We start from the raw sequence: 17364 nt of genomic DNA on the forward strand, positions 1-17364 counted from the left end.
GACGGCCAGGCACCATGAGGGTTACGTCGCGCCTGTATTTGTTTCTTGCACACAGATCTAGCGAATTTCCAGCAGTTAGAATGGACTTTCACTTTGTGTGAGTTCACGGAGCCTTCAAAGTCGTGCAGTCTTTCAGGCTGAGAAAAGTAGGCTAGATCTAGCTCTGATTTGACCTTCCACGGTCAGATCACGGTTAACCAGTGACAACAAAATCTAGCCTAAACGAGGTCAACTTTAGGAGCTTGGGCTGTCCCTTCATATCGCACTCTACAGCTGACAACGCACGGGTCAGTAAAGGTTGATAAGTCATCATAACACGATTCAAGTATTGTCCTTTGTCATGTGTGTGTCATTCTTTTATTTTTTTATTTATCCTGTACATATTTAGAAATCTGGACTAATGTCAACCATTAACTTTTATTTGACTGGTTAAATGTCAAACGCACACGCGATTTCCGTTTGCGCAGTCGGCAAGTTCTCACTGTCTGTACGGTTCCTAAGGAGCAAACATCGAATACGGTAGGAATTTAAGACACTGTTCAATTACTTTGATGCATAACTGTAAATATAAAGACAGTGCCTCTTACACTTCGTGTTGCGGTTCTAGTGATATTGTCTCTGGTGATACACTTCTGAGCTTGTATTTTGGATTTGTAAATAGGCCTATAACACGTGAGGACACCGACACATGAAGTGTTGCACACAGCTTGCCTGTCATGTGGGTTACATGATCAGCTGCTGGTGTTGATGCCATCTCTGCATAACCGCCACGCGTCTGTCGCATGTTCTCCATAACTGTACAACGTAGTCAGGGAAATCTATTACCGACTGACATTCTTTTTCGCTGACCTCAATGTAGGGCCTGCATGTGATTTAATACGTAGCTTAATCAAGCGGCGGTGGCTGTGAGATTGGCCCTAGGACTGACACACACTTTTGCTTTGTCATTGGGCCTATTTCATGACCTAGAGCGGGTGGGGCAGTACTCGGAAAGTGGCAGTACCCGGACACCCAGCAAATTAACACGTGTACACAATAAACAAACGTACTGATGCGCAATCTCACCGGTCCCGCCTCCCCTAAAATACATGACCAGCCCCCTGGTGCACTCTGCTGTCTATATTCTTTATTTTGGAAAAATGTGTAGTAATATAATTATAATAATAATTTACTGTGTTCGACGTAATAAGCGTTCTCAAAATAAGAAATAGGGGGCTCTTATTAGAATATAATTTTGGTGAGAAAATGCTGACAGCCTGGAATTATACAAAAGAAAGGTCTGTGCGTATTATACACAGCAAATATATTTTTCCTGAATTTAATTGCCCATATTTAAGGGTGCATATAACACACGAGTGCATATTGTACACAAATAAATAAGGCTTGTGCACTTTGATCAGTCGGAAGGGGTGCTAATTGGGATTGTTCACTAGCCAATATATTAGCAAATATTGCCGTGATCACTTATTAGAGCGGGGTGCTTATTACGTCGAATACGGTAATGATATTAATAGTATTATAGATGGTCTGTCATTTGGCCATGCAAAATCACTGAACAAAGATTCTTCATTGCTTTGGTTTACTTAACTTTCAGACATTTATAAATATGTCAGGTCTTGTTACAAACTTCCGGTTTAAAAAAACCATATACCGAATTCAACGTAATAAGTGAATAGGGCGCTCTCAAAATTAGAAATAGGGGGCGCTTATTAGAATATTATTTTGAGTTTAAAGATCGTAAAATTCGTGCTTTATGCTAACAGCCTGAAATGTTTACATACGACAGATATATTTTTCAAGAATTTAATTGCCCATAATTAAGGGTGATATAAGGCGTATTATACACGAATAAATAAGTCTTGTGTACATTGATCAATCGAAAGGGGTGCTGATTGGGATTGTTCACTAGCCAATATATTAGCAAATATCGCCGTTGGCGCTTATTAGAGCGGGGCACTTATTACGTCGAATACGGTACATGTGTATTTACGTTTTAGATGCCATAACCAGAAAGTTTAATGGTTCAAGCTCCATTTTTAAGAAAGTTATTATGATGAAATAAAAGGACATTCCAAGTATTGATATTTGCTAGAGACAAATAACATTAGGGCATTTGAGAAAATACATTTTTGATGTCATAGACAATGAACAGATCCGATACCAGTATTTCATATATTTTCACTTAATCATGTTAATCTTCGTTATGTTCGAGGGAGAAAAATAAATGGAAGATATTAAGGTTTTAACAAAAACAATCACTTTTCCAGCTGAGTGCTATTGTGTATGTGTAACTAATGCACCTAACATGTTAATATTATAACAATCCAGATATGACAAGTCGGCTCGTGAGACCAGCCCTTCAGCCATTAAAGATGCAATATCAAGTGCGTTCTTACAATGGCTCCACTTCCGCCAGGCCAACTAAAGATGGCTGCCATGTCGTGGACCTGCGTAGTGACACCGTTACTAAACCAACAACAGCGATGCGACAAGCCATGGCCACTGCTGAAGTTGGTGATGATGTCATGGGCGAAGACCCTACTGTAAATGGTAGGTGGAAGAATGTGTGACTGAGTTGTGTTGTACTGTGTCTTGGTGGATATTCATGTTAAACTGTGACATGGTGCCTCAGTGGGCTAGCATGATAGTACTGGCATTAGTCCGGGCTATTACAAGCAGCCACACACACGTGCATTCACATTTCTATAAAAGAGCAAGAATCTTTATGTGATGTTAAACCCCATTTTGCCTAAGCAGTTCTGTCTTGACTTGTGCTTCTTTTTTGAGAATTGTTTGAAAGTGTCTGTTCCCTGATATTCTGTTGGCAGAACTTCAAAGACGATGTTCCGCTTTGTTTGGAACTGAAGATTCTCTCCTGGTACCGTCAGGAACTATGGGCAACCTTATTTCAGGTTATTATTGTAGTGACTTCAGTGAATATTTCTATTTTTCATTTCGAGTGCAATATTCAAATTCCTAAATGACAACTGATCTACTTGGCTTCTGGTAAAAGTATCACAGTAAAACAAACCAAGTAATATCTGTTACTGATTGTTTTAGAAATTTATACTGGAAAACAAGGTCAAAGTGTGTATGTTATGTTGTCTGCATTTAAGAATGTAATCAAACGAACATTTTGTCTTTTTGTTCCCCTTCATGTAGTGGTCAACCATTGTCAAGGGCGATTCCAGGAAGCCATTGTGGGTGATCGGTCACATATGTTTCTGTATGAAGTTGGCAGTATGGCACAGGTTGGTGCAATTCATAGCTCACACATTCAATGATGTCAGAATTCTAATATTATAGTAAACTGGAGTGTTATATTCTTCCCTAACCCCAAAAGATATTGACATACATATTGAAAGACATTAGCACATAAACTATATAAATGTATGTGTGATGTCATTATGTACAAATTGATAATGTCATTGTTAGAATCATCAAAACAGCAATGACCAACTGCAAAACCCAAAAGTAACACCACTAAAAATTCACACCTCATGAGAACCATGGGATCGATGCTCGTGCATGTTCTGAATGGGAAACAACATGAATAGATCTATCTATACAGGTGAGGTGTTCTTGGCTGCCAGATCGTTGTCTGTCAGCAGCTATTCAACTGCGAAGACATACATGTCATTGGACAATCGGAAACAGGAGAATTGCAGTCGTCTCTAGCGAGCATATTCAAGCCTCCCAGAGCACCATCTCTCGACTTAATCGGTACCAACAGCATGGTACTTTATGTGACCAACCCAGGTCAGGCAGACCCAGTTTTAAGGGCCACATTCCACAAAGCGATCTTAGTGTTTGTTTTGATCATCATGCACTGCGACATCAGTGGTGTCAGGTACGCAACTCTTATGCTGCTATGAGCTTATAGGAGTGATTAAAATTTAATGTCGCATCAGCATTTTTTCAGCCATATGGCGTCGAGCTGATAGGAAAGCCAGAGTGTACCAAAGTTGCCATGATCCTTTTGCCACCAACTGCATATGGGAGGTCGACAGATTTGGTGGTCCAAACCTAATGAAGTGGGCAGAACCTCCCACACAGGAGAACACTTGAGTTCTTGACTTTGGCACTTTCTGTGTCGTGTCTTCATACTGGACATGTGACCACTGTACGCAATGTCATCATTCATCAGGTGTTCAGATGTGCAGCAAATGTGATTATAGGTTTCCAGTTTTGGAGAGGCCTATCTGAAGATAATTGTGGTGGTGATGGTGGCAATGATGATGATTAGTGAGTGAGTGAGTGAGTTGGGTTTTACGCCTCTTTTAACATTATTCCAGTTATATCACAGCGTGTCAGCTTAATGTGGAAGGAAAGCCCGAAGTGATGCAGGTCTCAGACGTTTACCACTTCGGTTAAACCAACATGCACGGGTATGGTGCTGACAAATCTAGAAACATAATCGGGGCGTGACCGGATGATGATGATGATGATGATGATGCTGTATCGAGGTAAAGTGGTATTGATGGTGGTGGATAGGGATACTGAGATATTTCACACTATATACATAGACATATTTTTTTAACTTTTCCTGCTTTACTCCTCAATGCATCATTTACTGGTGTTTTTTGACAGAAAGACGAACTGTGTGAGGTCCAGCTGCTTAAGAAAAGTTGTTCCAACCAGTAACTGGCAGCACCCTCGCACAGTCGGCACATGACCCGGATGAGATGATGTCACATAAGATCACATTACTGCTTTGTCAGCTACACGAACGGACGTGTATCCACTGTGGAAATAAAGCTTATTGTTTGCATTTGATTTTAGGATTTGCAAAGCATGTGCACCGCCAACTCGTTGTCAGCAGATTTTTTCCAAATCTTTTCATGTTTTTAATCAAGGTGCTCACGTGATTTGATGCATTTTGCGATGTAAGACCCGTTTTATCACAATATAGATCTTGATTATCGATCAGATCGTCCTGACTGAGCGCCACCATTTTGTGTGAAGCAAACGCAAGTGATACGAGAGGTGGAATCTGACTGGTCAATAGGAGAGGCTTAGAAGGGACATAATTGGTAATAGCCACTGGTGGCGCAACGATCGAGCCCAGTAATTCCAGCCTAGTTCGGCAAGGGTGGAAACTGGACTTTTGAAGTCAGTTAACTCCCTTGCCTCGGGAAGATGTCAAGTTCCCAGAGACAGGTATTTGAAGATTCTCACCCACCTCCGTCCTGCCCTGCATCAACTCTTTACCAGTGGCAGATGTTATAAGGTCTTCTCACCTCGGCTCAAGACCCAGGGATAATTCTAGTGGGGCCTTGTACTTTTAGCCCCTAAATTTGAAAAAAGGCACACATTTTCAAATACAATGGGGCTTTTTAACATTGTGCTGCATGTGCCAGTGTCGGTGTACCTCTGGACTATTTGAAATTTCCACATAAACGGCCCACATCAGAAAATTCCTAGAGTGGACCCTGAAGACCTGACTGCCAGGGCCGACTCTCACCCCCTTCGTTCAGCACCAGGATCTGGAGATGCCTATCATCCTCCCGGTTTACCTGCAGTGGTGGACGGTGGAATCGAATGTCTTTGATGGGGTTTCCTTGACCATGCTACATCCCATGCTCCACCTGTTTGTGGAGATCAACTCCATTGGCATAACAACAACCTCTTTCTAGAAGTGCTTATCCTGGCAGTCACTCACTTGCAGAGCACTCTACGTCGGGCCTAGGTTACAATATCTATGGACAACATCACCTCCGGAACCAGGATACTTTCCACTCTCATATCTGGTAAACCAGACTTCCGCTTCTTCGACCTGGTGGACGGCCTGGACCTGCAATTCCTCATTCAGCACATTCCACGTTGCAAGAATGTTCTTGCAGACCAGACATGTTCACCTGATCTGCCCAAAAATCGACTCCACGAAAATCGATCTGTTTGCCAAATTCCAGAACTGCCAGCTGAAAACCTACATCTCAATGGAGCCGGATCCGTCAGCAGTGGCAGACAACGGCCTCGGTGTTCCCTGGGAAGGATTAAGCGCATACGCTTTTCTGGGGTGCCGACGATGAGGGTTTTCCTGTGACGATCAAAAGCCTTACAAAAGTCTAGGAAATACCTTTTCTGCTGGTCTCTCCTTCGTCGCAGACAGAGGTCAGCTGGAATACTATTTCCTTGTGGCTCCGAGCAGTCATCCTACAAGTTTAACGGATAGGACAACCCCCACGAGATCAGAGCAGTATCTACCATGGTTCTTCACAGTACCTGCTCCATCAAATGGATCATGGAAGGCTGCTTTTGGCAATCCGAACCTGTCTTCTCCAGCCCCTTACTTCATGATGTAGCCTTGGAAGATGTCGCCGGCAACCACAGCTTTGGTCCCCTGGTGCTAGCTCAACAGGTCACCAATCCCCGACCGCCCCTCATTCTCTGATTCACTGAGCGGGGCCGTTGAAATCACCGTGGTTCATCATCCAAGATTAGAGGGCTCTACTGTGTTCTGCATTCGCTCTTAGGTCAGTTCTAGATTTTGGCTACCTGCCTCATTCTATTTCTGTCACCTATTTGGGTTTTCCTGTGGCTCGTTTTCATCTGACAAGAATGGTCATGGATTTTCTGGTCATCACTTGGATGCGACGCAGATTCATTGGACCTTGACGAGGGTTTATCATGGATCACATCTGAAGGTATGCCCACCTGCCTTACCATCAGATAAAGATGCATAAAGGAGTTATACATATTTTTTACATTTGTATACTTATCTTGCATTACTACCTCTAAGTGCCCTACCTTTGATGCACTACCTCCCCACAATGTTCAGATGTTAGGTTTGCAGCAGTAATGTGTTCTTATGTGATGTCATCGTTTCCGGGCCACGTGCCGACTGTGCCAGGGTGCTGCTTACTGGTTGGTACAACTTTTCTTTAGCAGCTGGACCTTACACAGTTCGTCTTTCTGTCAAATAACAGCAGTAAATGCATTGATGAGTAATGCAGGATAAGTGTACAAATGTAAAAAGTATTTAGATTTTACTAATTATAAGCGATCAGTTTGCAGGGGTACAGTGTTACACAGCCCCCAACCAGGCAGATGGTACGATCCTGCTGGAGGATATCCGCAACCGTATTCGGGTCAAGGACGATGATCATCTCCCATGGACCAAGCTCATCTGTCTTGAAAATACCCAAAACAAGTGTGGGGGCAAAGTATTACCACTGAGCTACCTAGCAGAGGTAGGAAAATACTCTCAAGTGTGGGGGCAAAGTATTACCACTGAGCTACCTAGCAGAGGTAGGAAAATACTCTCAAGTGTGGGGGCAAAGTATTACCACTGAGCTACCTAGCAGAGGTAGGAAAATACTCTCAAGTGTGGGGGCAAAGTATTACCACTGAGTTACCTAGCAGAGGTAGGAAAATACTCTCAAGTGTGGGGGCAAAGTATTACCACTGAGCTACCTAGCAGAGGTAGGAAAATACTCTCAAGTGTGGGGGCAAAGTATTACCACTGAGCTACCTAGCAGAGGTAGGAAAATACTCTCAAGTGTGGGGGCAAAGTATTACCACTGAGCTACCTAGCAGAGGTAGGAAAATACTCTCAAGTGTGGGGGCAAAGAAATACCACTTAATTGCCATACTATCCCACCTATGGTATCTCTAAATAGTGTGTGTAGAATTTTAAACATGAAGGCTATATTCATTATTATGTAGTTTGTGGAATGACACACAACAGGTTTGATAAATCTGTGACCTTTTACCTTATTGTACCTCTTTTTAGCTAGAGTTACAGCAACCCCGGAAACTGCAGGACCTATAAAGTTTAAATATCATCTTGGCCATCTTTTTTCCAAAATGAACATACATGTATTTGATTGGATGGTTATTTTAAGTATCATGTCATCTGAATCAGGATGAAAATGAAGCTGTGGTGGCAAATTGATCAAGAGTATTGATCATTTTTGAATGGAACTATAATATACTGGATAATGGACAATGCAGTCAATATTAGTGTTTTGGTTTGTAAGTCCTCGATATGTATGTACTTGTTACCAGGTGAAGAGTCTAGCGAATGAGAAGGGTGTGAAACTTCACCTTGACGGAGCCAGGGTGTTCAATGCGGCCACAGCCCTGGATGTGCCTGTCTCGGACATTGTACAACATGTGGACTCTGTCAGTGTTTGTTTCTCAAAGGTAAGTACAAGATAGTTGCAACAAGCACCTGTTTGCTGGTACAGTAGCAGAGATCCTCCTTCTCAAAATCAAATCTTAGTGCTTGCTGTCGCTGCACACAGATCTGAGAACAACCCATGACCTCAGAACGACCTTTCATCCCACCAATCAGAGCATCGCTAAAATCTGATCATGAAAGTCTGAATGTGTTTTCTAATCTTGCAACCTCAAAAACGTTAACATGAGGGATTCCCAACCAGAGCTACGAGCAGTATGATTGATTCAGTCAAATTCATCATCTATCTCTCGCTTCAATGGGATAAACATTTGAAATGGAAGAGACTTTTTCGTGGCCCACGGGAAGTGCTGCCATACAATCTCGAACATTTTTGGACATTCCAGAACTTTCTTTTTTCAGTTATCAAATTTTAAATCAACGACTCTTGTAAACATATTTTTCAAGGCATAATCTGAAACGTAAGTCACCAGTTTAAAACTTGTGCCATATGCTAAAGAAAGCTGCTTTCTTTTTGTTTTTTGTCAACTTCTTTTTAGAAATTTCATTGGTTGTTCAAAGTTTGTGAAAGTTTGTTCTGATGTGACCTGTTATTGGATATCCTCAGGTCTTTGTGTGTCGGTTGGGAGCATAAAGGTCTGATTTTAATGAGATTGCAGAGATCCTCAGAAGCAGATCCAGGATTTGAAAAAGGTGATGGGGTGTACCCAAGTCACATAGTGTAAAGAAACACGGGATAGGTAGACCTGGGATAGGTTGACCTGTAAGGGGTCTAGACAAAGGAGGGTACTTGTCCAGTGATCCAGGGTGCCTTTGTACAAAGCGATCTTCGCGCTAAGGTGATCATAACTCCCATACCTTAACATAGACTCACAACAGTCGTAGTGCTAAGGTTGTTTTGTACAATGGCACCCTGGTGTAGAAGTTTAAAGCAGATAGCATCATGGTCCTTTCATTTCTGAAGTTAATTAAACTTTGTACTTGAGAGAGTACTTGCTGGAAGAAAGTTTTCAGCTTATATGGCAGTGTAATGGTCGGACTACCACTGTATGTTGTCACCCATGCATCGCGTGCACTCATTTGCAGGGGCTTGCATGTCCAGTTGGCTCTATACTTGCCGGAACAAAAGACTTCATCTCCATGTAAGTATGTAAGTTACAGTTTCATGCACCATACTAGTGTGAACTTGTAGTCCAGATTCACATGATAAGAGGTAAGGGACTGTCATTTATTATAGGGTTGGGGGTTTGGAGGTTGGGGGTCAAACAAATGAATGTTTAAGAGCATTGTAACGACATTCGCTGTCAAACGACCATTCATGTATATAAACATGCAGTAAACTGGCCTACAACTGACTATCGGCTGCTTGCTGTCAGCTGTCAAGATGGTGCTCACTATTTTGAAAATATGAGAGGGTGTGCAACCCATAAAAGATTGATATGCCTGTCCTTTGCCAGTGCTATGAGCTTTGTGAAACCTTCAATAAGTTTGCTTGTGGGGAACTTGCCAATTGAGGATAAATTCATAATCACACGAGTACAATATGCAGCAGTGAAATCAAAAATAGGTTTGACACAGTTTCATCCAACTGTTGCTGTTGAAATCAATGTTTATTTATTTTATCATCCAAAACTGGCTCCAACAGGAGATATTGCCTGGGTGATCAAGTGATATCTACATGGGGGCTCTGCTGCTGAAGCTGTTAGCAGTACTTTTTACACTTAAGACACTGCTAATTACTGTCTACAAACTGAAAAAGTTGGAAGAATGATGTTGGGTGATAAATAAAATCTCACCCTCGTGTCTTTTGAAATCAAATATATCAACTTCTTTGAGTGGCATTTAGAAGTTGGAATGGTAACTAAGACAAAAATTGTTAAGGATGAGCAACTTCTTTATTACAATTGGGCGACGTTTCGGTGTAGATACTAACACCTTCATCAAGCAAATGATGTACAAACTACTTACTTACTTACTTACTTTGGAGATTTAACGTGCGCTTTCCGACTGATGCGTATTTCGCACACGGGCCCGGCCAGGCCATTTAATGTGTTTCCGAAAGGGGCGAAAGTGGTCTGTGCAACCCAAGAGGGGGGTTTAGGGGTTGCTTATATAGAATTTGTGAATTTTGAGATTTGGAATAGACTAGGTACAAACTACTTACTTACTTACTTACTTACTTTGGAGATTTAACGTGCGCTTTCCGACTGATGTGTATTTCGCACACTGGCCCGGCCAGGCCATTTAATGTGTTTCCGAAAGGGGCGAAGGTGGTCTGTGCAACCCAAGAGGGGGGTTTTAGGGGTTGCTTATATAGAATTTGGGAATTTTGAGATTTGGAATAGATGCCGATGGGATTTGGGAGGAGAACTAAGGGAGCTGGGTATGGTGGATGTTTGTTTGTTTATGTGATGTTGATTTGGTAGGTTATTGTGTTTTTAGATGCGTTTTATTAGTTCCGTTTTTATTAAGAATACGCCTAAGGCCTTGAAGTTTTCTAGTTTATTTTGTGGGTTTAGTATTGCTTCTAGAGTTAGAGCCTTGTTTAGATTGAGGGTGGTTTGTAATGCGGTTCGATGTGTTAGGTAGTGTGTGCAGTGGATGAGTGTGTGTTCTGGGGTTTCTGATTGTTTGCAGTGTGGGCAGTTACCTGTAGTGTGTTTTTCTAAAAAAATTTAGGTGGTTATTTAGGTTGGTGTGTCCTGTTTGGAGTTTAGTGATTACTCTGTCGATTTTTTTGGATGGATGGAGAATTTTTGGTTTGGTTAGTGGTTTGCTGAGCACTTTTTTGATATGGCTATTTGAGTTTAGATATAGGTTATGCCATTTTTTTGTGATTTTTTGCTTGTTTACACTTTTAATTTCTGATTTTGAGATGGGTAAGTTTAAGCTTATTTCTGGGATTTTGAGGGATAGTTTAGCTGCTTTATCGGCGTTTTCATTACCGTATATTCCTATGTGGGCGGGTATCCACAAGAAGGTTATTTGTTTGCCTGCCTTAGTTAGGTCATTGGAGCTTTTAAGTATTTGATTTATTAATTTAGGTCGGTTTTTGGTATTTTTGTTTTGGGGGGCTTGCAGTCCTTTTAGGGAGTCGGTAAGTATTAGGATTTTTTTGTGTTTTTTTTATTCTTGATTATGGAGGGCTGAGGCCATGCCCATTAGTTCTGCCGTGAATATTGATTGGTTGTTTGGGAGTCGGAAGGATTGTGTGGTTTTAGTTGGTTGTGTGGTATGGACTCCGAAACCTGTGTGTTTGGAGGTCGGATCTGAGGATCCGTCTGTGTAAATGTGACACCAATTTGGCCAATTTTCGTGTATGTATGCTAGTGTGGTAGTTTTAGCTATGTTTGGGTCATTTTTTTTATTTATTTGGCTAGCTAGTGTTGTGTCTATTTTGGGTATTTTAAGTTAAGGGGTGAAGATATTTGATTGTTTGCAGTTTTGTTTAAGATTTTTAATTTGGTGTTCATTTAGGTAGTTTGTTATTCTTTGGGATATTGGGGTAAGTAAGGGTGTTTACAAGCTAGAGCTTGGTTTTTGGGGCTGATGTTTTGGTTTATTAAGTTTTGGATGAGAGGGTTTGATTGGGACGCGGCCCAGGTACAAACTAGGTATGAGCATGATATATATACATAACAATAGATAGATGTTTATATAACAGATAAGGCTGATGTACACTGATTGATTAGGTAGTTATGATAAGACAAGTTTATACAAGAGATGGGGTTGATGTACAGTAATTGATGGGTATGGGATTAACACAAGGATTACTAAGAAGGAATGTATGGGAAGCCAGTGGGGAGATAATAGTTCAGTGTTGTTTTGGCGAGCTAATGAGATCATGGTAAGCTGGAGGGATGTAGTATCCTTGATCTCTGTTTATGGCTGGCTGAATTCTTTTGATGCAAATGGCTTCTCTAAATTTTCTGAGCTTGAAGTCTTTCTGGTTTGTTGTTAAGATGTCGACGTTGTCCCACTTAATATTGTGGCTGGGGTGGATTTGGGTGTGGTCAGAGATAGCAGATTTAGAGTCCTTTTTAACTTCAAGACCTCTCAACCAACGCTTAAAAGAACATCATGCCTCTGTCCTAAATAAAGACTCTAAATCTGCTATCTCTTTATCTTTGTTGTTTCAGTCAGTCAAGGTGTCCAGTCTTAACTTGACGACTTAATTAGAAAAAAAAAAGTCAGAAGGGATGCATAATTTGTAAATGTGAACATTACTGACTTTAAGTGAAACCATCAAATTTTATTGTTAAAAGTTTTTAAGTTAAAGAAAACCTAATTTAAAAAAATTATGATTTGAAAATCACCATGAAAGCAGTCATTTCATGAATGACTTTGATGTAGGTCTTTTCTAACAAGCATTAAATAGGCGCTATCATTTTTAAGTAACTACATTGTTTGGTCTTGCAAGATATGTTTAATCAAGATGTTGTAATGGTGACTTGTCCTTGAAGAAATTCCATTGTGAAATATTTAGGCCATGTGTTACGTTACGTCTTCCAGCCTTTTTGTATAACTCGGTTATTTTTTATGTATTTTTAATGTATTGTCATGTTGGCATACTTCTCAGGGCACGGAGAACAAGAAAAGCTCTGGGAGGTGGTATGAGACAAGCAGGCATACTTGCTGCAGCCATGTTGTCGTCTCTTGATACAATAGTGCCTCGCCTCCACGAAGATCACTCCAGGGCAAAGAAGATAGCTGAAGGTATAATCACAAGAGTGCATCGAGTGTATTCACAATGAGTGAAATAACTTTCCAACATTAGCACGTTTGCGGAAGGGTTTCTTATGTTGATGCTCCCATGGTGATTCTGGCTTAGAATTGGTCTCCTGCAAGATATGTTTGTTTGTTTATTTAATGATGCACTCAGAAATAGTCTAGGTATGTGATTGTAACCTGTAAATAATCAGTCTGGATCAGGCAATTCAGTGATAAATATACTTTGGCCTCAGTAAACTGGACAAACACATGAAAAATGAACATATGGACACACTTAATGCACAGTTTGATTCCCAAATATTCCTGTGGATTCAGAAGTTGAAAAGGGTATCATCAATCTGTCTGTTACAAGGAAAGTATTATAGGAATTACACCAGGAACACAGGATGAAACAATCTGTACATTTGTTCTACGTATATATAAGTCTGCGGTGAAATCATCAGACGCAACTGACAATAGCACACACACAGAGACACAATCGGCTCAGCCCTCCATAACTCTCTCAACCGTTACCCCAAAACTAACACCCCGACCTACGTCACACCATTACCTCATAATCTCATAGGATTTATATACATACCCAACACTGACTGTAACAAATGCAAGGATATAAACAAACCTTGAGCATCAAACAAATTCGGAAGTGATATTGTAGGGAGATAACTCCGCCATAAGAGAACGTAGAGGCCACTAGAAAATATGGTCAGAATATGACTTTTTAGTGATAATGAAAAATTCATTTTTATCCCTATATTTTGTAGAAATACATATATTTATCATATAATGGGTAGGTTTCTCAGCAGGATAAAGCCAACGGATAAAACGATATCTGTTGGGGTCATATGCGGATAGAGATGCAAATATCAAAGGTCAAGTAGGGACTACTTTCAGTGTTTATAAACAAACATGGCGTCGCACTTGTCATTCGGCGATCGAGTCAGAATTAACCACTGGGAATCTGGATAAACTACAGGGATAATTGCTACAATTATCAAAAGAGCAGTCTAATATACTGAAAATCAGTGTCTAACTGCGACGTAGCGAGGACATTTTATAGGTTTGGGCAACTTTGGAGATATAAATTTCGAAACAATTTTGCGAGGGCACTATGCCTAGCCATGCAGAATCAGTATCCAGAGCTTGTAGACCTCTGTGGCTTGAAACCTTTTCCACAAATTAAAATAGTTGGATGTAGCCGAAATATGTTTGAATTGTTACCTTGTTTCGTTTTGGCGCTGTGTGTACATCTGACTGCACATCTTCCGTTATGACAGGACAGGCCGACTGTCGACAACGTCTGAATGTGGCCGTGACGTCTCATAGACTAGGGTTAGAGTAGCTCCCCTTTGACAAAGGGCAGTTACTCTAGCTGACAGACCGATGGATTGCCGCGAAAGACAAGTACAAACAATTGTTGTTTTGTGTATATGTTGCTTCGCTACTGTATAAGAAACAGATTTCAGTTGGAACTGTATTGGCTACTGTCACTGTCTGACTGACACATCACTTACCCTGTGACGTAATAAATATTAATGCGAGCATTCCCGGAAAACTCGCAATGTTTCGATAATGTTTGTGAGAGAGCCAAGGCTCGCTAAATACAATGTTTATTCGTAATGCAGGATATTTACCATCCCAAAACACACTCGCGTGATAACCTCTATTTATGTGTATACTGAGTTTACACAACATGTTCCTCTATATAGCATCTATAACAAGAATTATGTGGTTTGTTTGTGTCATAATTTCATGACAGTTGGCATTTCCACATTCATGTTCTGTGGAAGGGCTTGAGACATGAGGAGGCCTCAGTAACTAACAAAAAGATGAACATATTGAATTGCCTGAAAGCCTTATTTTAGACTTTCATATATTTTAACTACAGGTATCATGGCATCCCCATCGAACAAAGTGGTTGAAGTCGACGTTCCTGGCGTACAGACCAACATCTTTATGATTGAGATGACCAAGTCAGGGGGGTTAACTCCGGATAAACTGTGTCAGAGAATGAGTCAGGTAACTGATTATTAACCCCTATATCTTTAGCAAATTTCTTTGTGAAAAATAGTAACTGGCCTGAGTATGGATGACTACCATGAGAAAGTACATCCGTTGACTGGTCCAGGGTCCTGTTCCACAAAGCGATCTTACCACCACGATTATCGTAAGTCTATGTAAAGAGTTAGACCACCTTAGTGCCAAGATCGTTCTGTAGTACGGGCCTCATGATCTGAAGAGATGCTATCCCAGGGTTCTATTCACACCTCTTCACTTGTAGAGGTACCAGACCTTTCAGTGCTCAACAGAGAGACCAAGGTTGACAGATTCAAGATGGTTCCTGTGGAATCAGTCAGAACGTGGCAGATGGTTTATGCTTTTCCACTTCTTTGCATTCTCAGTATTCAGGAGGTTAGTGATGGAGTTGGCAGAGATGGTACCGATAGCTCCTTGGTGGCCAGCACAGGAGTGGTTTGCCCTCCACTTGCAGTGGTGCTCCTGCTGTTGCAAGACCTCTTGGTTAAACCACGGTCATATCATTGCTACAATAATCTGAAAGTGCAAGACCTTCATGACAGCAAGGTGTTCTCTCAAAACGCGGGGCTTTTCAAGGTCAGGATGGGGTTTGTGGTGTGGGATGGGGTCATAACGGCTGAATAAAGATAATTAGTTGATGGTTGAAATGGTGCTCACTTGACAAGTCCCACTGTCTTAGCAGACCAAAATATGTTGCATACAGCTTTTGTGAGTGTAAGTATGTTCTGAACATTTGTTGTGTTGGAATCGATACCAGGAGTTTTGTTACAGTGGAACAATATACCCAGGCACAGGAACAAAGCTCATGGTATATCAATTCCAACACAAAAAATGTTCAGTGGGGAACATATTTACGCTGATGCTTTCAGAGAACTATTACTGCAGGTTTCATCTTCCACAGGGGACTGGATTAGAGTTGGTCCTCAACACTCTACGACTGGTCGTAGTAGGCGACACAATGTGATTGCGTGGTCATGCTGTCACCTGGCTGATTGATCATTGCTCATGTGTCAGTAAACTGATTATTTACAAGCTACCACCATATAGCTGGAATATTGCTGAGTGCGGGGTTAAACAACAAACAAAATATATGTATGGTGCTGCCAGATGATTTGCTTACTGACAATATTATCTTGATAGTCGTCTTCAGTCATTCATAATGTCTCAGACCAGTATCCTTTTAGTTGTACTTGTAATTTTTTTCTGAAGTTTGCAATGTTTATGGACCTGAGAAGATCCGGGGTAGAATAGGTTTTCAGCAACCCATGCTTGCCGTTAAAGGCAACTATGCATGTCGTAAGAGGCAACTAACTGGATCGGGTGGTCAGGCTCGCTGACTTGGTTGATGCATGTCATTGTATCGCAAATGCGTGGATCGATGCTCATGATATCAATCACTGGATTGTCTGGTCCAGACTCGATTATTTACAGACCGCTGTCATATAGCTGGAACATAGCTGAGTGTGGCATTAAATAACAAACTAACCAACCAAATGAAATGTTTATGACAGCTGCATTTCCATTTAAATTTTTATTATCCAGGTTACGGATGCCGAGAGGGGTCATCTAGGATCTAGTGTATCAGCACTAATGTACCCATTTTCAGAAACCGGGGTCCGTCTGGTCACCCACAATGACATCACTGACGAGGATGTGGACCGCACAATCAGCAAGTTTCAGTATGTCCTCGCGGAACTGTCACAGTGATCAGAATGCATGATACTTCAGGATCAGCACTGAACTTTTTGTTGGAGGTATCAGAGCTTTACCCCATGGTCATTCAGCAAGGGTTTGTTTGTTTGTTTGTTTGTTTGTTTGTTGTTTAATGCAACCCTCAGCAATACTCCAGCAATATCCCAACTGAGTCTGGACCAGAATCCAGTGATTGTAACCATAAGGTTACAAGGACCAATTCTTACCCTGAATCCCCATGGCATAATTCAGCTAATGGCTTCTACTGCTGATACTCACAGAAGTGATGACAATACCTGCATTGTGACCCGGGAATAGGAGTGAGTGGTTGGGACCAAGTGTTTGTAGGGTAGAGTTTTTATTTTGTTTATTTGTTGTTTAACGCCGCACTCAGCAATATTCCAGCTATATGACAGCAGTCTGTACATAATCGAATCTGGACCAGAAAATCCAGTGATCGACATCATGAGCTTCGATTCACACAAATGGGATAGATGAAATGCATCAACCATGTCAGCGAGCCTGACCATCCGATCCCGTTAGTCGCCTCTTTAAACAAGCATAGTCTCCTTTCATGGCAAGCGTGGGTTGCTGAAGATCTATTCTACCCCGAATCTAGGGGAATATTGCATCAGTGCCTTGTGTGCACAGGCAAACTACCTGTCAAAATATTTGGATCTCTGCACATCGTCAATGCCAGTGTCTACCAGAAGAAGACTTGTGGAAGTATCTGCAAAGCGTCTACTCAAATGACATCACTGTTT

At 41.3% G+C, this 17364-nt stretch overlaps 1 protein-coding gene across 2 annotated transcripts; it reads left to right on the forward strand.

Moving 5' to 3' along the window:
- The first annotated feature begins 3 nt into the window (after nucleotides 1-3).
- Nucleotides 4-17079, forward strand: LOC124137212 (probable low-specificity L-threonine aldolase 2). 2 transcript variants are annotated; one of them, XM_046503408.2, is made up of 10 exons: nucleotides 4-287; nucleotides 2329-2550; nucleotides 2829-2912; nucleotides 3163-3251; nucleotides 7011-7193; nucleotides 8011-8148; nucleotides 9230-9285; nucleotides 12723-12859; nucleotides 14760-14890; nucleotides 16451-17079. In XM_046503408.2, exons 2-10 carry the CDS (start codon nucleotides 2331-2333, stop codon nucleotides 16613-16615), a joined length of 1203 nt encoding a protein of 400 aa, XP_046359364.2. In that variant the 5' UTR covers nucleotides 4-287; nucleotides 2329-2330; the 3' UTR covers nucleotides 16616-17079. The 2 variants fall into 2 exon arrangements, with proteins under 2 accessions (XP_046359364.2, XP_046359363.2); XM_046503407.2 differs by lacking the exon at nucleotides 4-287 and adding an exon at nucleotides 394-519.
- Nucleotides 17080-17364: the final 285 nt, after the last annotated feature.

Source organism: Haliotis rufescens, unplaced genomic scaffold, assembly GCF_023055435.1.
Source record: "Haliotis rufescens isolate VD_foot unplaced genomic scaffold, xgHalRufe1.0.p SCAF_11, whole genome shotgun sequence".
NCBI classification, from domain to species: domain Eukaryota; kingdom Metazoa; phylum Mollusca; class Gastropoda; order Lepetellida; family Haliotidae; genus Haliotis; species Haliotis rufescens.